The sequence below is a fragment of the Egretta garzetta genome, unplaced genomic scaffold (genome assembly GCF_000687185.1).
Source record: "Egretta garzetta isolate BGI_Z169 unplaced genomic scaffold, ASM68718v1 scaffold744, whole genome shotgun sequence".
Taxonomy (NCBI): domain Eukaryota; kingdom Metazoa; phylum Chordata; class Aves; order Pelecaniformes; family Ardeidae; genus Egretta; species Egretta garzetta.
In genome coordinates, this window is record NW_009259482.1 from 447,013 (window position 1) to 465,775 (window position 18,763).

Genomic DNA, 18,763 nt, shown 5'->3' on the forward strand with positions numbered 1-18,763 from the left:
TCTGGACTACAAGACAGTTGTGATGAATTTTGGGCCAGTGCCGATGACAGTACTGCATCAGATGAAATCAGGTATTAAGCCCTTTGGCTTAATGATAGTAAACACACTTACTCACGTTTCTATACCCCTGACAGGCACATACTGCATTTTATTTCTTAGAATGTAAACTTCATAAATGTGAGACTCCATAGACTTTACTGCTGATACTGCTGTACGCAGTAGTAATGAACCATAATTTTGTTCGTTTGAAGTTACTTCTTAGTTCAGGGTGTGAGAGGTTGTGTATTATTTAAATTCAGTTTTTATATCCGTATCAAAAATGTGGCTGCGCAAGTTCAATTTATTTCAGTCAGCTCCTTGTAAATATTTACCTTTTATATGCTCTTTCTGTTGATTTATATGTAAATAATTCTTATTTTCTAATAGCTGTAAAAATGCAATATGATTTATTAAAACGTTGTCACTTCATTCTTACTAATGTTTCAGGAGGTCTGTTATAGAGACCAGCCGAGCACTCAAAGAGCTGTTTCATGAAGCTAGAGAAAGAGCCTCCAAAGCTCTTGGTTTTGCTAAAATGCTGAGGAAGGTAAGTTAACAGTAGTGTCTCATCTTGTTTATATGCTTTAAAGAAGTTTAGTCTGAAAGCGTATTCTTCTGTTTTGTCATTAATTGTAGGACCTTGAAATAGCAGCAGAATTTGCATTGTCAGCCCCTGTGCGAGATCTTCTGAATGCTCTGAAAACAAAAGAGTATGTGAAGGTAAATTCAGTTTAGAGGCATGAAAGTAGAGTGGAGATGCTAAGCAAAATGTCAAAGGATATTTACTGACTCTATTGGGTTTTTGTGGCAGGTTTCAGTAGCGGGGGGGGCTACAGGGGTGGCTTCTGTGAAAAGCTGCTAGAAACTTCCCCTGTGTCTGACAGAGCCAATGCCAGCTGGCTCCAAGAAAGACCCACTGCTGGCCAAGGCTGAGCCCATCAGTGATGGTGGTAGCACCTCTGGGATAATGTACGTAAGAAGAAGGGGGGGAAAAAAAAAAGTGTGCAGTTGCAGCTGAAGAGAGGGGTGTCTCTGCAGACACCAAGGTCAGGGAAGAAGGAGGGGGAGGAGGTGCTGCAGGTGCCAGAGCAGAGATTCCCCTGCAGCCCCTGGTGAAGACCATGGTGGGGCAGGCTGTCCCCCTGCAGCCCATGGAGGTCCACGGTGGAGCAGATCTCCACCGGCAGCTCGGAGAGGACCCCATGCCGGAGCAGGGGCGTGCCTGAAGGAGGCTGTGACCCCATGGGAAGCCCACACTGGAGCAGGGTCCTGGCAGGGCCTTTGGCCTCATGGGGAGAGGAGCCCAGGCTGGAGCAGGTTTGCTGGCTGGGCTTGTCACCCTGCAGGGGACCCATGCTGGAGCAGTCTGCTCCTGAAGGGCTGCACCCAGTGGGAAGGAAGGACCCAGGGTGGAGCAGCTTGTAGTGTATGGGAAGCACTCGTGCTGGAGAAGTTCATGGAGGACTGTCTCCCATGGGAGGGACCCCAGGCTGGAGCAGGGGCAGAGTGTGAGGAATCCTCCCCCTGAGGGAGGAAGGAGCGGCAGAGACAGCGTGTGATGAACTGACCGCAATCCCCATTCTCTGTCCCCCTGCACTGCTCAGAGGGAGGAGGTAGAGAATTTGGGAGTGAAGTTGAGCCCGCAAAGAAGGGAGGGATGGGGGGAAGGTGTTTTAAGATTTAGTTTTTATTTTTCATTATCCTATTCTGATTTGATTGGTAATAAATTAAGCTGATTTCCCCAAGTCAAGTCTGTTTTGCCCATGATGGTAACTGGTGAGTGATCTTTCCCTGTCCTTATCTCGACCCACGAGCTTTTTGTAATATTTTTCTCTCTCCTGTCCAGCTGAGGAGGGGAGTGATAGAGCAGCTGTGGTAGGCACCTGGCATCCAGCCAGGGTCAACCCACCACATTGACATACTTTCAATTTTTTAATGTGGCATCTATATCTCAACATTTAAAATGTCATGTGTTTAATATTGGATTGTGGCAGTCAAATTATTTTCTGTACCTGTGTGTGAGTGAGAATGCTAGTCTATGTTTTGGAAAAGCGGTGTCTTAATTCCTTGTCTTCTGAAGGATTCTCTTTGTGACTTAGGAAAAGCCATTTTGCTTCACTAGTACTTACTCATTTGTGAGAGGGGAGTAATAGCACTTAGTAGGGAGTGTTAAGAAAAATAAATGCTTTCAAGTCTATGAGGTAAACAGATATACCTGTAAATGGACATGTTTAAGTAGATAATCTCAGACTATGGACCTGTGTTTTGTGTGCTTTTATAAAGGTACAATTTTATAGTGGAGGTCTGCTCTCGTGAGCTTCCTTGAGACTACTAAAGATGTGAGAAATGCAGGGGCTGTGTTCTGTTCCAGAATAACTGTTGCTAGAAAACTGTTGTGCAGCAAAAGTAGGTTAAACTCTGGGTGCCTGGTATTTACTGCGCTGTAAATTCCCACATTTATGGTTTTGTACTTTATTACTTAAAAATTTCTAGGTCAACAAATCTTTACTGTAGTTTGAATTTAAGCAAATCAATTGCTTCAACTGATTAAATTGTTTGGATCTGCTGTTCTTCTTTGTCCTTCCATACATTTAATATATGTGATTCCCAGTTGGGAAATAATCTACTAACTTTTGCACAACAAAATTTCTGTTAGATTTATGTAAATGATTGCTAAAAGTAGGAATTGGATTGAGAGGAGTCGGACAAGTTCATAGGACAGAAGTTCATAAGGGGTTGTTAAATACATGGATGAAACATCTGGCTCAGCAGGACGCTGGTCTGTGAATTGTTAAAGGATGGGAGAACAGTCAGGGAAATCAGCATATATTTACTTCTGAAAAATATTTTTCCCCAGGTATCCACTCTTGTCTGTTTTAAGACACAATATTAAATTTGGTAGGCCTTTTAGTTAAAGATAGAATTGTTGTTCTTATGCATGTGCCTTGAAGAAAAAAATTGAATCTTGAGTTTGAAAAATCTGTGTAAGAACATGGGTTAAATAATGTAGGTAGATTATTTTGATCTCAAGATTTATCTCTCTTTATGTATTATGTCTTCCCCTTTTTTTCACTGCTCAAAACGACATACATTTTGGTGATTAACACTTCATATATTGGCACTCTAACACCACGTAGGGAGTTTAAATTTTTAACAACTTTTTCAATCAGATGCTCATTAGTTTGGGGAAACTATTTTAGCTTTCAGTAACAATCATCTAGTTTTTACATTGAACTGTAGATTATAATGGTTATAATTATAAAATATGGCTGCCTAATGGTAAACATGTTGAGTGCTATGTTTTGTCTTAGCTTGATGACATCAAACTCTGAAAAGAGAGAATTAAATTGCACTATAAGTCAGTTACCTCAAGTCAATTCACAGTTATCAACTGTTTTACTGTATTCGCCATTCTGATGTCTGACTTGGTTAAATTATCATTACCAATGTGACAGATACAATGCCGAAGTAGTTTTTAAGTAGTGTAAGTAGTATTACAAGTATTAGCTTATTGGACTTCATTTCTCTCTCATGAATAGTAAAAGAATAACTGATATTTTTTAGCCATATATTTGCTTACTCTTTTGTAGCCATTAAGAAATGTTATGTGGATTCTTAGAGATCCCAAAGGAATTCCTCTTCTTTTAATGTTACAGTCTTAAAAATGCGTGCTTCATAAGTCTTAAATTAGTTTTGACTAATTTTTAAAATATGCATATATATATTTTATACATACATATAGAGTATATATGTGAAATCAGACTTTTTTGTAACAAGATTCCTTTAGAAGAATATGTAGAAGGATCAATTGAAGGTGCACAGAAAGATGTCGCTGAAAGTTGGTGATCTAGTGGATTTCAAGCCAAATAATTTCTTATAATGCATTTTGACTTCTAGTGCAAAAACGGTTGAATGTATTGTTTTACTATGCATATTGTACAGCTGTTTAAGATGGAAACTCTCCTTGTTACTTAAATGAGATGACATATATCTATTTTATTTATTTTATGTATCGTAGAAGACAGTGAGATTTACTCATTCAGTGTATTTTTATTTTTTTCTACAGGTACAAATCCCTGGACTTGAGAGTTTACAAGTATTTGTACCAAATAGTATTGCAGGGCAAAAATCTGTCATCTTGCAGCTCCTCAATGCAGCTGCTGGAAAGGATTGCTCAAAGGATTCAGATGAGGTTGCATATGAGGCCTATTTACTAATGACCAAACACAGTGATAAAGACCATGAATTAGATGACAGCTGGAGTGCATGGGAGGGTCAGCCCGTCAAAGTAGTGCCACAAGTAGAAACTGTTGACACACTGCGCACCATGCAGGTGGGTTTTGGTGGGTTGTTTGTTGGTTTGGTTTTTGTTTTTTTTTTTACTCATTGTAATCTCCATGGTTCTATGTATGCTTATCTTTTGAGATTAACCACAGTAATTTGTGAGGCATGTATCCTTTTACAGGTAATAAAAAGTTAAATTCAAGGATAGGATTAATTAATAGTTGTGTTAATACAGATATTAAATTCAGTGGATTTTAGCATTTCTTAGAAGGATTAATCTCTACAAGGTGCATTTTTTGGGGGTTGGGCTTTTATAATAAAAAGATACTTTGAATAGCTAGCTGGGTGTTCAGTATCAGAAGTGTGAATAGGACTTGAAAACTGTACATTTTATTTATTAAGAAGTCACCAGTCTCCAAAAACATACGGTAGTTGTGTGCTTTCCACACACCCAGGCATGAAACCAGTTGCTTTTGATCTTGGATGAATAGTGACATTTAAAGTTAAATTTCTGTGGAAGCTACTGGGTGTTCTGCAAGAAGAAATCTTTCCAGTCATACTTTCCTTCATCCCAAGCCAAGAGGGGTTCCCTGCCAGCAATTCTGCTACGCTCTAGCAACTGAGCCAGCTGCAGCTCCCTGCCCATCCTGTTCTCATATCCTTATGTTAAGCAAGTGAATTTTCCTTTTGGTATGTCATGCAGTTCCTCGGATCCCCACCATAAATGGGCTCTACTGTCCACGAACAAGGTGGCTTTTCCATGTCACTGTGCCTGGCCTCTAGCATTCAGAGGGCTCTAGTAATTATAGGCAGTTGAAAAAGTTACTCCTGTACATACTGCTGTTTTTAATGTGCAAACGTGTTACTTCCTCCAGACGGAGCAATAAAAAAAAAAAAAAAGCCTTTGATTAAGTGCTTAGAATTTCATTGGACTTCTATCAAAGTTAGCATTTCATTCAGAAAATGAAAACAACAAAAGATGGAACTTGTTTTGCAAATGGTATTCTATTCAGACATATGTAAGTGCACATAAAACACTGTGTGCTTGTGTTTGTGTTTATATGTGTATGTCTATAACACTTGTTTAATTTTTAAAAATACAGTATTGAACGGTTAGGAAGTAAAAAAAGTCCTTCAGAAAGATTGTCCCCCATATTTTTCAAAAAAGCATGTTTTGATTGCAAACTAGAGAAAATGTGAAGTGTTATTTAACAAATATTCATAAAATAGGAGAATCCCATCAACATTTAAAGAATTTTGAGCATGAAAATATTCTTTGGGGATGAGGTATTGAACATCTGGATGAAGTAGGTCTCGTTTTGTAACTTGTTGCAGATGCATTGTCTGTAGTTTGAAGTCAACAGAGCTTAGTACGTGACTCATAGTGCCACAGCAAAGGCAACACCATCTGTGACTGTGTACTTTTATAGACTTCTGCAATATCAGAGCTCTGGTTTCCAAAACATATTTTTACATTTTAATAATTTTCAAAACTTGAGCAAATACTGTGTGGTAAATCTATAGCTTTCCATGTTCAATAGTAGGTTTTTGTCCTGAAGTGTATTACATTACTTGCATAAAACCTGCTTATTTATGTGATGGTTGTTACCTCCATCTGCTTTGAGGAAAATGTAATTATTTTGCTCAGATGCTGCCTTTCTGTGTATAATTGTTCTGCAGATAATTTTAATACAGTGTTTCCCAAGCATTTCCAGAAGCGAATAGGAGTATATTGTCCTTGAAAACTTGCTGTGGCAGTTGCCCTAATAGACCTCTGCTCATAAGATGAGAGTTTATCAAGTTCAGTTGCCAGTATCAGACTTTTCTGTGTGAATTAAAGATTTTAATGAATAGCAACAAGAGAGGTCTTTCATTTTTTAGAATGAAAAAAACAACCAGTTGAAATTTGCTGATTTGGGACCTGTTTTTATAGAGAGGATTTTGCTTATAAGAACTAGTGGTATCTTGTATTCCTAGGTTGATAACCTCCTCCTTGTAGTCATTCAATCTGCCCACCTTGTGAGTCAGAGAAAAGCTTTCCAGCAGTCAATTGAAGGGCTCATATCTCTGCACCAGGAACAGACATCCAGCCAACCGGTCATCGCCAAAGCTCTACAACAGCTGAAGGTAAGCAGTTTTTGAGATCATCTCAGTGAAAATTGATGGTGCTTTGCTCACTGTTAAGTAAAATCGTGTAAGGAGGCTTGATTGCAATGCTGATGAGTTATTCTGTTATTGTAATTTATGCAACGTCTATGGACTTCTGGTACAATTTTCATTCTGCTTTTGCAAAAGATTTGTTGAGTGTATTTTTCAGCAATATTGGTGTAATCATTTTTGCCCTGGGTAAGTGGGAAACAAGTCCATAATGCACTAGAAATATTAATAGCAACAGAATAAATACATCTTCCTATGGAGAGCGCTATTGAATTGAAAGGAAGTGTTTCATTTCATAAAAGTATATCCTATCAAAATCCATGACCTGCAAGAAACAACTCTTTTTTTTTTTTTCTATATTTGGAGAAGGTGGCTGCTTTGAGATATAAAAGTAGGTAGGTGTGTCTGGTTTTTTGCTCTTGTTTTTGGTGTAGGTTTTTTTTGTTGTGGCTTTTTTTTGTTGGATGAGGGTTTTCTTTGGTGGATTTTAGTTTGTTTGGTTGTTTTTTTGGACCTACATTTCCACCTGAGTTCAATAAAAGCTTTGTCCATGTACCAAGGTGAAAATACAACCAAAGGCTTGGTCACTGTATAGACAGTAAAACTTATTTTCTCTATTCTTGTCTGATTTTTGGTTGGGTGTTTATGTTTGGTGGGTTTTTTCCCCCGTCTTTACTGTCTTTGTTTCTAAAGTTAATCTCACTGAAGGAAACAAACTTAATTATAATACTTCAGTTAATTACAAGACTTGCTCAGTGCAACTGCTGGGAAGTGTTTCTTTTCCAAGACTGAATGAATTGTGATGGCATTAAAGTACATTAAGTACTTAAAGTAATGTAATTGTTAGGTTCAGGGTTGCTGTAGTCTTGTCAACTGCAGAATATAAATAACAATTTGATGCCCCCCCCCCCCCCATCCCTTTTTGTTGTTACTCAGAGTGATGCATTACAGCTATGCAATAAGATAAGCAGCGCTATTGATCGAGTTGATCACATGTTCACATCGGAGTTTGATGCTGAAGTTGATGAATCTGAATCTGCCACTTTGCAGCAATACTACCGGGAAGCTATGATTCAGGGTTACAATTTTGGGTTTGAGGTAAGGAAACAAAATCTTAGTGACACATTTATTTGTAGTAAAAATGGGTAAAAACCAAGTGAAATGTCTGGTTTTGCATTGGTGCAAATAAGTTAACTATAACTCTGTGGAAATATGAAAAATTCTAGCAGAACATTGTAAAAAATATGTGTTGCCACATAAATCTTACGTGAAAATGATTTGAAAAAGAATAGATGGATCTATTAAACTCAGACTTCAATTAGCAATGCCTGGAACTCTGAAAAGCTTTAAGAACTTGATGAATTCAGGTGTAGTCTTGTAGGCTCTGCTACTTGGCAGCTTTTTAGGTTAAATCAGAAATATCCTTTGATATTGAATGTCATTGTTTAACTTGGTTTCTCACAGTTTTTCAGCCTAGAATAGCATAATACTGTAATGTGAGCCATTTTTTCAAAGTTTATGGTGGTTCTTTGATGCAGTGAAAATAGCTTTCCTTTTATCTTTTGAGTGCTGATGAGGAAATGTCATATTCAGAGGCTTTTAGCATACTGTTTCACTATTTGATTCCTGTGAGCTATGTGAAATTTCTTAAGGTTGTATCATACCCTAACATACTTCTAAGGATCAGTCTTCTAAAAAACAGCCAGTATTTCTGTTTAATTTTTTAAATGTACATATATAACTCCCTTATCCCCTGATGTTACCTGCAATATAACTAAAAATAAACACTACTTTGCGGTTCAATCTCTGATTACAGAACCGAGTATTTACGTAGGATGTTTTCTAAATGACATGTACACTGTTAAACATCAACACATGCCCTTATACAGACAAGAATGTAATATGGCTCAAGTGCTGCCTCTCGCTATAACACATTTTGTATCATATACTTTTTTGTTATTTTTTTTCTATAAATATGCAACTGCTAAGATAAAATTATTTTGTCTAAGAATAGGATGTAACTGTTACCATACTTTAGAGTTTCGTTAGCCTGCAAATACTCCAGTGGATATTGCAAACGGTATATTTGTTCTTATTAATACGTGAAAAGTAATCTTTAGTTTCTTACAGTACCATAAAGAAGTTGTTCGTCTGATGTCTGGCGAATTTAGGCAGAAAATTGGAGACAAGTATATCAGCTTTGCCAGAAAATGGATGAATTATGTGCTAACAAAATGTGAGAGTGGCCGAGGCACTCGACCCAGGTAACAGCTAGCTTGTTATTGCCATAGTAGCTTGTGTTTAACTACCACACAGGACTCTTCACACTGTGAATAACACCTTATTGTTTAGAAGCAGTTCTTCTGAACTATTGATGCTTCTGGCTCTCCACTTTTGAAAGTAATTTGAATAGTAAAAGCAATAAAGCCAAATGAACAACTGCTTAGCAGAAGACTTTGTGGAACATTTTGCCTCATGTTAGCTGACAGAAAATGGGAAGAAAAAGTGGAGATTGTTGGACCCAGACAATTAAAAGTCTTTAGTTAAGGGTCGTTAGGTTGAAACAAAAGTGCTATGTAATCAGGAGTCAACAAAGATCGCAGCATATGCAACAGTCATTCTCCGGGCATCCCACAGAGAAAGGAGTATTGTTTTGTGCCAGTTGTGGAAGCGGTGTACGTATGGAAGCTTTGGCCTCCTGTAGAAGTCCTTCTACTAGTCCTTTCTGAAAGCATCGAAAAGTACGGTCCAGAGGTGAGGAAGAAGCGTTTCCACTCTGGTGAAAACTCTTCAGTTTTATGATTGCAGTAATGGATGCCTTTGTGGATTATTGTTTTTTGTTGTTGTTGTTGTAGTCTGAAGTATTTTCTGTCTTGACAGTAACGTTGTGCCCAGTGGTCTCTCAAATGGTGCTTACAGTCAGTGCTATGAAACTGCGCTGCTAGGCACTAATGAAAAAAGTTACAAAGTTACATCACTTTGAGGATGTTCACAGAGAAACTGGGAAACTGGCCCAAGCAGAATGATACCATTACTGTATTTATTTAGGTAGTTTTGCAGCATTTTGCAGCTGGTATATCAGAAATTTAATAGATTTTTTTTGGTTTTGCATTAAAATAGGTACCATATGTTGGTCTGTGCTATCAGATTACACATCAGTGACAGTTTTGTTTCCTTAAAGTATAGGGCTGATCAGTCTGTCCTGGAGGTGGTTTGTTCTGCTTGCTGGAAGAAGAGGAGGGCAGAGTGGGCAGGCTGAACCATGTGTAGATAGACTAGTTATCTTGGGGTGCTAATCTTAAAAAAACAAAAGGAAACAAACAAATAATAATAATAAAAAAAACAACTTTAAAAGGCTTTTCTAAGTATGGTAACAGCAAAAAGGACTTAAGATGACGTTGGTCCGTTAGTTCCTCACAAATAAGGATGAAGATAGCGCAGAGACATTTAATGCCTTCTTCACCTCTGTCTTTAAGATGGGCCCTGGGACCCCTGGACCCCTCAGTTGGAGGAACATGACTAGGGGAGTGAATAGCTCCTGGTTGACTTTAACTTGTACGAGATTTGCTGCTGCAGTGGAATGCATGCAAGTCTATGGGGCCTGATGGAATTCATTCCAAGGTACTGAAGAAGTTGGCTGATGTTATTGCGAGACCTCTCTCAGTTATCTATCAGCAGTCTTGGGAATCTGGAGAGGCTCCCCTTGACTGGAAGTTAGCAAATGTTATTCCAGTTTTCAAGAAGGGCAAGAAAGATGACCCGTGTAATTATAGGCCTGTCAGTCTCAGTTCAGTTCCTGGTAAAATTATGGAGAAGGTTATTCTGGGAGTTACTGAAAAACATCCCAGAGGTGATGTAGTCATCGGTCGAAAGTCAGCATGGGCTCATGGAGGACAAGCCATGCCTTACTAAATATCCTTTTATGACAAGGTTACCCACCTAGTGGGTGAAGACAAGGCACTGGATGTGGTTGGTTTGGTGGTTTTGGGGTTGGTTGGGGTTTTTTTTTGTTTGTTTTGTTTTTAAATTATTATTTTAACAAGGCTTTTGACACTCTCTCTCACAATGTCCTTCTGGATAAATTGTCCAGCATCCAGCTAGACATGTGCGCCATATGATGGGTGAACAATTGGCTGAAGAGTTGGGCTCAGAGAGTTGGAGTAAATGGGGTACCATCTGGCTGGCGGCCAGTCACTAGGGTGTCCCCCAGTGCTCAATTTTAGGGCCAGTTCTCTTCAATGTTTAGAGAGGCCTTACAGGACACAGGAGTTGAGAGCATACTAAATAAGTTTGCCAATGATACTAAATTAGGAGGAGCCATTGATTCCCTCAAGGGTAGAGAGGCCTTACAGAGGGATCTTGATAGATTGAGTGCTGGGCAGTCACCAACCTTACGAAATTTGACAAGGACAAATGCCAGATTTTGCACCTGGGGTGGTGTAATCCTGGATATGTGTATAGATTGAGGGCCGAGAGGTTGGAGTGCAGCCCTGCAGAAAGGGATCTCGGTGGTTGATAGTAAGCTCTATGGGAGTCAACCATATGCCCTGGTGACAAAAAGGGCCAACCATATCCTGGGGTGCATTAGGCACAATATAGGTAACCAGTTGAAAGAAGTGATTGTCCCACCATACTTAGCATTATTGCAGCATCACCTTGAATACTATGTGCGCTTTTGGGCTACACGATATAAGGAGGATGTAAAAATATTACAGTGTGTTTAAAGGAGGGCAGCGAAGATGGCAAAAGGACTAGAAGGCAAGAACTTATGAGGAGTGGCTGAGAATAGTAGGCTTGCTCAGCTTAGAGGAGACAGAGGGCTTGACCTGATTGCTGTCCACAACTTCCTCGTGAGGGGGAGCAGAGAGGGAGGTGCTGATCTCATTTTTCTGGTGTCTGGTGATAGGACGTGAGGGAATGGCTTAAAACTGCGTTTAGGGGAAGTTCAGATTGGATATTAGGAAAAAGCTCTTCACTGAGAGGGTGGTCAAGCACTGGAACAAGCTCCCCAGGGAAGTGGTTGTGGCCCCAGGCCTGTCGGTGTTCAAGAAGCATTTGGACAGTGCTCTTAGATACACAGTTTAACTTTCAGGTTGCCCTCTGTGGAGTCAGGAGTTGGACTCTGATGATCAGGGTCCCTTCCAACTCAGGATATCCTGTGATTCTACTTGCATTTTGTAGGTTGCAGCTGCTAATTCTAGTAGGTCTAAAAGGAGGCAGTGGGGGGAGAGCAGGTGGCTGAAGACGCAACTTGCTCTAGCCAAGTTACTTACTTGTTTTACTTTACCAATCTAGGCCTTGAAACCAGTGAAGCCCAGTTGTTGCTGATCAGATAGTCATGAAATCCTTAGTACTCTTTCGATCTTGGTTCAGAAAGGAGAATTTAGGCAGGAGGCATGGTGATTTGGCTTGTTGCCAACATATTAGGAGTGAATTGATGATACTGTTCCTGAAGATGGCACATATAAGAGTTGAGATGCTCACTTTATTTGGCAGTGTCCTCGCTAAAATCAGATATTTTCTGACTATAAATGAGCAAATATTAATACAAGCTAAATATATTACCACTTAATATATAACCCATTTTCTTACAAGGATTTTATCATATTTTCCAGAGGAAAAATAAGTAACTGCCATTTACTGTTCTTGGATGTTGTTGAAACTCTTCTGATGCCTCTAGCTGAAGAGCAATTTATTTTTCTGTCTTTTCTTTTTCTTTGAGATAGGTGGGCAACTCAAGGCTTTGATTTTCTTCAAGCCATTGAGCCGGCATTTATTTCAGCTCTCCCAGAAGATGACTTCTTGGTATGGAATAAGTTATTCTGCTTGTTGTCTATTTCTAAATACATGTGAAGTGATCAGTATATGTTATCAGGGATATTTTTTATACAGCTATATCTGAATACAGATGTTGTTCTGAAACATTTGCTATTGTATATAACTGATGATACTGATATCTCTTAAGTTTGTAAGATATGAGTAGAGTAAGATTGTGACCATTGGCATTAATGTTTTCATATTGCTGACAAGATGCTGGTACTGTCTTGGGAGGCTGTCTCCCTTTGTCTCTTGGGAAATTTGGCAGCACCTTTTCTGCAGAGTTACAATTTATAGTTGTCATGATAAATTTCTGAATGTAAGCTTCTGAGGCTTAGTTAGTACCCAGAGTTCATTTATGGGTATGAATACAAAGTCACAATTGTTTAAAGGTATTTCTTCAAATTGTGCCAACATGAAACAGACTTTAAAGCATCTTTCTTTTGTTTTTACTGTGTAAAAAATAGTAGACTAAAACTGGCTTTTTTGTGTGCTCTGCCTTCCCCGTTTTCCTGTGGAAATAAAGTTCTGAGAATTTATTTCTCTGATCTTGGTACAGTACTACAGAGAAGTGAAAGCACAGTTGCCACAAAATAGCAAAATGTGAGTGTCAGCGCCTCTGATTTTTATTCATTCCAGGATGTGTTATGAAATGCCAACCACATTAATCTTGCATAATGCAGAAACCATATAGTGTAGTCTTCTTTCCCTCCCCTCCCCACCCCATATATTTTTATCAAGAGCTCTCAAGTAAGTTTGCAACTAAGTCCTGTGTGTGTGTTTTTGGGAAAGGGTTGTCTGCCTAAAGGACAGAGTTAAGCTTATATTTGAAATACACTAATACTTTAGCTTTAGGAAGTAGCCCCTCAACTTCACTTATTTGTTTTGACACAGTTTCTAAAGCACCTGGTATTTTGAAGATGAATATGTGTATATTTTCATTATACTGTCTTACTAGAGATCCCTTCGGTATTTAAAGGGAAGCTTCTAAGGAGGAAAGAAGCTCAGAAAATCTAATGTGGCCTTTGACATCGTAAACTGGTAACTTTGTCCAAAAATGGAATCGACAACCTTGTTGTGACCTTGAAGGAGAATTAAAAAAGCAATCATGCATGAGTTTGTTTCTGTTGACTGATAACTATCTCAAGATACCACGGCACTTCTTCAAAAAGAATGTTTTTATGACAGAGGTTTCACACGTGCAGAGAAGAGAATTTAAAGCTAGCGTTAGTTAAGATGGAGTGAAGTCAGACTTTGAACAAGTGTGAGAGAAAGGGGAGAAACAAAAACCTCAACTGCATTTCTGAACTTTTGCTTTCTTAAACTGGATTTCAGTTTTGGAGAGCATCATTTGAAGCCGTTTTGATTAATCTGACGCCTGTATAACACAAGTCACAGCCTTTTACCTCAAAATAAGTCTGCCAGTCCTAATCTCTCATTTAAATAATACTTATTGTCATAGAAGAAGGACAGTCTAGATCTGAAGCTGACATTCTAGCTCAGTCTGGGTTAATAAGATATGCCAATCACAGTCTAACCACTTTTTTTTTCTTTAGGTTTCTTTTTAGGGTTTTTCATTTTGTTAATCTAGCTTTCAAGTTCCTGGTCTTCACTAAGTTTCTGATTTTCTGGAGTTAATTTTGACTAGTCTGAGTGAGTGGTATATAGAAGTGGCCTTCATAACAACTGTACCTAAGAACATAATTTTAATTCTTTATTGAGAAGACTTGTTTTATCCCTGGTGTTCTGACAAGTGAATTGAAGCAGAGGAAGATTTAATAACTTGTCCAAGGTTACATACACAGTGAATAGTACACCCACTAATTAAGATCAGATTGCCTGAGCTCCAGTTCAGTCATCTAAATATTAAACACCCTTTTGTGAAAGTTTCACGAACTTCATGGTTAGATAAGGAAAGGGGATTTCTTTTAATATGCAGTGCTTCATATTTGTTGTTTCACAGACTTTCGTCTTGTGATTCAGGCTGTTATACTCTTACCCATTTTCTTTGGGTGTTTCTTCTTGGGGTGGGGAGAGGGAAGCAGAGGAGGTTGTTGTAGCTTTTTCCAGCAAGCTTAATTTTTAATTTAATTACCAATGGATATTTTTAAGCTACACTAGCTTTACATTATGAAATGTTCTTTTTGATATATCATTGTTCAGTTCTTATGGAATTTTGACAAGGTCAAAAGGCAAGACAAGACTAAGACTTCTGGCTTAAAAAAAAGCATCAACCAAGTCAAAACCCTAATGTGGATCCAAAAGTTTAATATAATTGATAGAATGTGGGGCTGCTTACTTGACAGATTACATACTTACCCAGTGTCATTTTATTACTGTGAGCTTTACCATATGACTATCAACTCTCTTGTAACATAAAATATCACACCTTTTTCCATTTGTCTTTTCTAGAGTTTACAAGCTCTGATGAATGAGTGTATTGGCCATGTTATCGGAAAACCTCACAGTCCTGTTACAGGTTTGTACCTTGGTAAGGCAGAAGTTACTGGCATTTGTTCTGGAGCTTTGCTGATAGTGAAGTATTTTGATTTGTAAAGTAATTGTAAAATGCTAGAAATAACAGTGAAAGTATTTTTAAGCTATTAATGATTGTTGATGTGAAACCATTATTGCCTGACAAAGTGTAAATGCATGGTGGCTTTACTCAAGAAATTTAAAAGCTTTACAGATGCTTTCCTCTGATTTTTGTCCTTGAATCCCTGTGAAGTCTTTTAGATCTTCTGGAAAAGGATTGTGAATTTTTTTTAAAGGTTGGGTAAAGAAGTGATTATAACTTTAAGGAGGCAGTTACAGCTCCCTCTCCCAAAATTGCATTGTGGCACTGCAGATATTTACAGTTCTGATGGACTTTATATAAGTGTTGAGGTACAGAGGAGTTACACCCGGGGGCTTGACGATAGAGCTGTGGGAAATAGTTCTCCAATATCACAAAATTTGTCACAGTGTAAAAAAATACCTTTGGCATTAGAGTGAAATCAACATATTTCATTGTTTATCTTGAGAAGAGGATGTTTCCTCAGCTGTGTTTCCCTTTTTGCATGTCTCTTTCTCAGCACTGTTTCTCTCTTCTTCCTCCCAAGTCCATTGACTGCTTTAACTTTCAAAATACCACATCTTCTTCTTTTCTTTCTCCTGATGTCCACTTCCTGGACAGGGTTGATGGCAGAAGACATGAAGGGAAGGTAATTTGACTCAGACAAGAGGAGGTTTTTCAGTATTTCAGGAAAGTTTCAGTTTTGATATAATTTTGATGAGAAACTCTTACAGCTGAGAAGCCTTTCAAATGAAACTCAGTCCAATTCTTTGGAAAGAAGCATAGTCTAAAATAAATTCTAGGCAAGTTCTGTACTGTGATTTAAAAACCTCCCCATTCACTTTTGATACTGTTGTTCAGAGAAAGGCCTATTTTAGGTAAACCACTAGCATGATGATCCCAAACTACTGAAACTCTTAAATGCTATTGCAGACACAGCAGATCACACAAACTAAACTGCTTGACAGCTTTTGGCTCAGAGGCACAGGGAAGAGGAGACACAGACGGATGGTGCAGTCTTGAACAGCAGGCTGAAACTTTAATGCATATGAAATAAACATAACTAAACATAAACTGTATGCTGGCTGCAGATATTGCAGCTACCTCTTTCTATCTTGGGATCAGGAGAAAAATAAGAATTCCTAGTTCCATTTGCATAGTATGTTGAGGGACTTAAACCCACTGTGTTCTTTACCCCTTTTCCCAAAGCTGAGGATCCAGTTGTGTTCATGCTGTTACCTGTAGGCACACAGCTGGGGGTCTCCTGGTGTTTTATCCTATCTTTTTGCTTTGTGAAACAGCCTATGTCCACCCATGTGGATTAGGTTCTGCCTCCTGGGTTTTCTGCTAGTGTCCTTGAGAGTTGTAACGGGACAACCAGCACCTGGCCCTGGCATCCTTTACTTGTCCTGGCAGCGCAAATAAGGCAGAAGGTCAGCTCACTGTGATTGACCTAGCCTGGCAGAGAGTACTGACTCATGTTTTGATGGGCATTAGCTATCTTGTGATGTGGCTGCCACAATGTTCTTCTGGCTATTTAAGGAGGGGCTGAGGGAAGGGGAAGACGCTGCAGACTACTCTTATGGGCACTGAATGAGCTAGGCATGAGAACAGTGACGGCTTGTTTAGGTTTGGCCCTGTCCCTTTGTACCACTCCCTGGGGGCAGGCTGTCATGGGGGGCATTAGTATGGGTAAAACTGCCATATGTGGGTTATTTTCCCTGCTTATTTTGCTTTCTGTTATTGTCTGAGAAAACTAATTCTGATGTGAAAGGAACATAATAAAGCTATTTGCTTTTTAATTATTATTTGGTTTGTTAATATTTATTTTACAATAAGATAACAAATGAGCTTTAATCTGTGAAGTTGAAATAATGAAGATGTAGTTTTAGTGAAGTGAGTACATGTCTTCTAACTGCTGGTTTTTAATTCCCTGGAGAATTTTCATTATTTTATAGATGAGTTACATGATACAATAATATGAATGAGACATATAGTTGATCTATTTAAAATTGGAATAATTTGGATATTTCTTAAAGGATAAGAAAATATGTGCCAGTTCACACTTAAACCTGTAAAATAGTAATTTGTTTCAATTTTATGTCTTGACATCTTCCTGATATCTTTCCTGACATCTGAGTAAATGTGCTACCTTTTTGATTCTTGCAGCTATTCATCGAAACAGTCCCCGTCCCGTAAAAGTACCTCGGTGCCATAGTGATCCACCAAATCCTCATCTTATCATCCCCACGCCTGAAGGCTTCAGGTATTTAGCATTGGTGCCCGTTCTAAACTGGTTTATCCTCTCTTGGCTATGCTGACTGTCAGTAAGTGGAACCCCTTTCCTTTCCTGTTGAGGGCAAAGCAGGTAGAAAAAATCAGCATGTTAGTGATCTGAATTTTATCAATGTGCTTTTAAGGACAATATAGTTTCTTCCCCCCTGCCCACGCTTAATTTTACAGTTTTTATTGGCGCATGCTTTCTCAATTTGAAGTGATTCTTACCCCCTTTGTCTTTCCTGAAAAGAGTGTTTCAGTGTAACAAGCTTTAAATCAGTGAAAACTGCTCATTAACGAGACTTTTATTTCCTTCCCTACTTTGAAAGTCTGTGTACATGCCTGTGACAGTGCTTTCTGTAGTTTAGCATAGGTAAGACTTACAAATGTAGCATTTTAGAATATGGTGGCATTTCTGCATCATTACCAACCTGCTGTGAAGAAGCTTAAAACAATGGAAGGTTTTGGTCCCCTTTGAAAGAGTTGACTTGAAAATTAATGAAAAAACAGTTTTAAAAAATTTCACAATAGACTTTGTCATGCATATTTTTACATAGAGGGTCTTATTTTTCAAGATGATCAGCACATTGTCAAACTCTACACTTGAAATTTTTTTTTTAAAGTTGCTTAGCTGTTGGCAGAATCTAGTAATAATCTAAAGATTTGGAGATTTGTATTTTGAAGATTGTTATTGTTATTGTACCTCTTGACTGCCCCTGAAGCTTCTGAGACCCGGAATTATTTGACATAAAAGTCTTTATGTACTTGAAAAACTTTTAAAAATTAGGCCTCATTATGCACACTTCAAAATTTTATTTTAAAAATAAACTTTCAACTCCCATTTTTTTTTTCTTTTTAAACTGTTTCCTGAAGTTTTTCTTCTTGCCACAGCACGCGGAGTTTCCCTTGTGATGCACGGAACCACTGCAGCGTTGCTGTCAGTCGCCCCGCTCCCATCGGTAGCGACTCAGCTCAACCCAAACCTGTCAGCAGTGCAAATGATACCAGGTAGCTCCACTCCATGATGTAGCAGCCTCATTCTACTTACATCACCCATATAACTGTTTCCGCATACTTGCATCCTAGTAGATCGTTTGCACTGTGCTTTTGTGTCCCATCAGGTCTTCCACTGGCTCCTTCATTCATGTTTGACTTGAGCAAAATCTTACATCTTAAATAGATGATAAGACTGCTTTCAGATTTAAAATGTCTGAACAATATGGCAGTTAAAGCATGCGGCTCTGATGTAAATTGCAGATTTGCTCAGTAAAAATGTCCATGAAATTAACGTATGCCAGTCAGCTCATCGGTATAACTTCACTAAATAATTAGTATTGATAACTAACACTTTGCACTAAGATGACTGTGACATGCAAATAAGCCAAGGAATTTTTTTTTTTAATGTTAGCTAATAGTTTTGGTATTGTTATTGTCTGCCATAAATAATTTGTAATACTATATAGTGGCAAACACAGAATTAAACACATAAGATTTCAGGAGGGTTTTTTTTTATTTCTTACTGCACCTTTGGCTGCTTAGGGTTGCGCAGAATAATCTTAATATGAAAGAAGCCATTCCTGTATCAGGATACGTAACAGAAACCACTCCTGTATCATCTGTTTGCAGAGGAGATGA

At 38.5% G+C, this 18,763-nt stretch overlaps 1 protein-coding gene across 1 annotated transcript in view; it reads left to right on the forward strand.

Moving 5' to 3' along the window:
- The window catches only part of MAP3K4 (mitogen-activated protein kinase kinase kinase 4), a gene marked incomplete at its 5' end in the record, with an annotated part of 61,116 nt that overhangs the window by 21,889 nt on the left and 20,464 nt on the right, over positions 1-18,763 (forward strand). Inside the window, 11 exons of the mRNA XM_035892745.1 lie at positions 3-71; positions 487-586; positions 676-759; positions 4,106-4,372; positions 6,301-6,450; positions 7,417-7,578; positions 8,611-8,744; positions 12,207-12,285; positions 14,710-14,776; positions 17,021-17,117; positions 18,020-18,136. Of these exons, the coding sequence (XP_035748638.1) occupies positions 3-71; positions 487-586; positions 676-759; positions 4,106-4,372; positions 6,301-6,450; positions 7,417-7,578; positions 8,611-8,744; positions 12,207-12,285; positions 14,710-14,776; positions 17,021-17,117; positions 18,020-18,136 (1,326 nt within the window). The remainder of the gene's footprint in view (positions 1-2; positions 72-486; positions 587-675; positions 760-4,105; positions 4,373-6,300; positions 6,451-7,416; positions 7,579-8,610; positions 8,745-12,206; positions 12,286-14,709; positions 14,777-17,020; positions 17,118-18,019; positions 18,137-18,763) is intronic.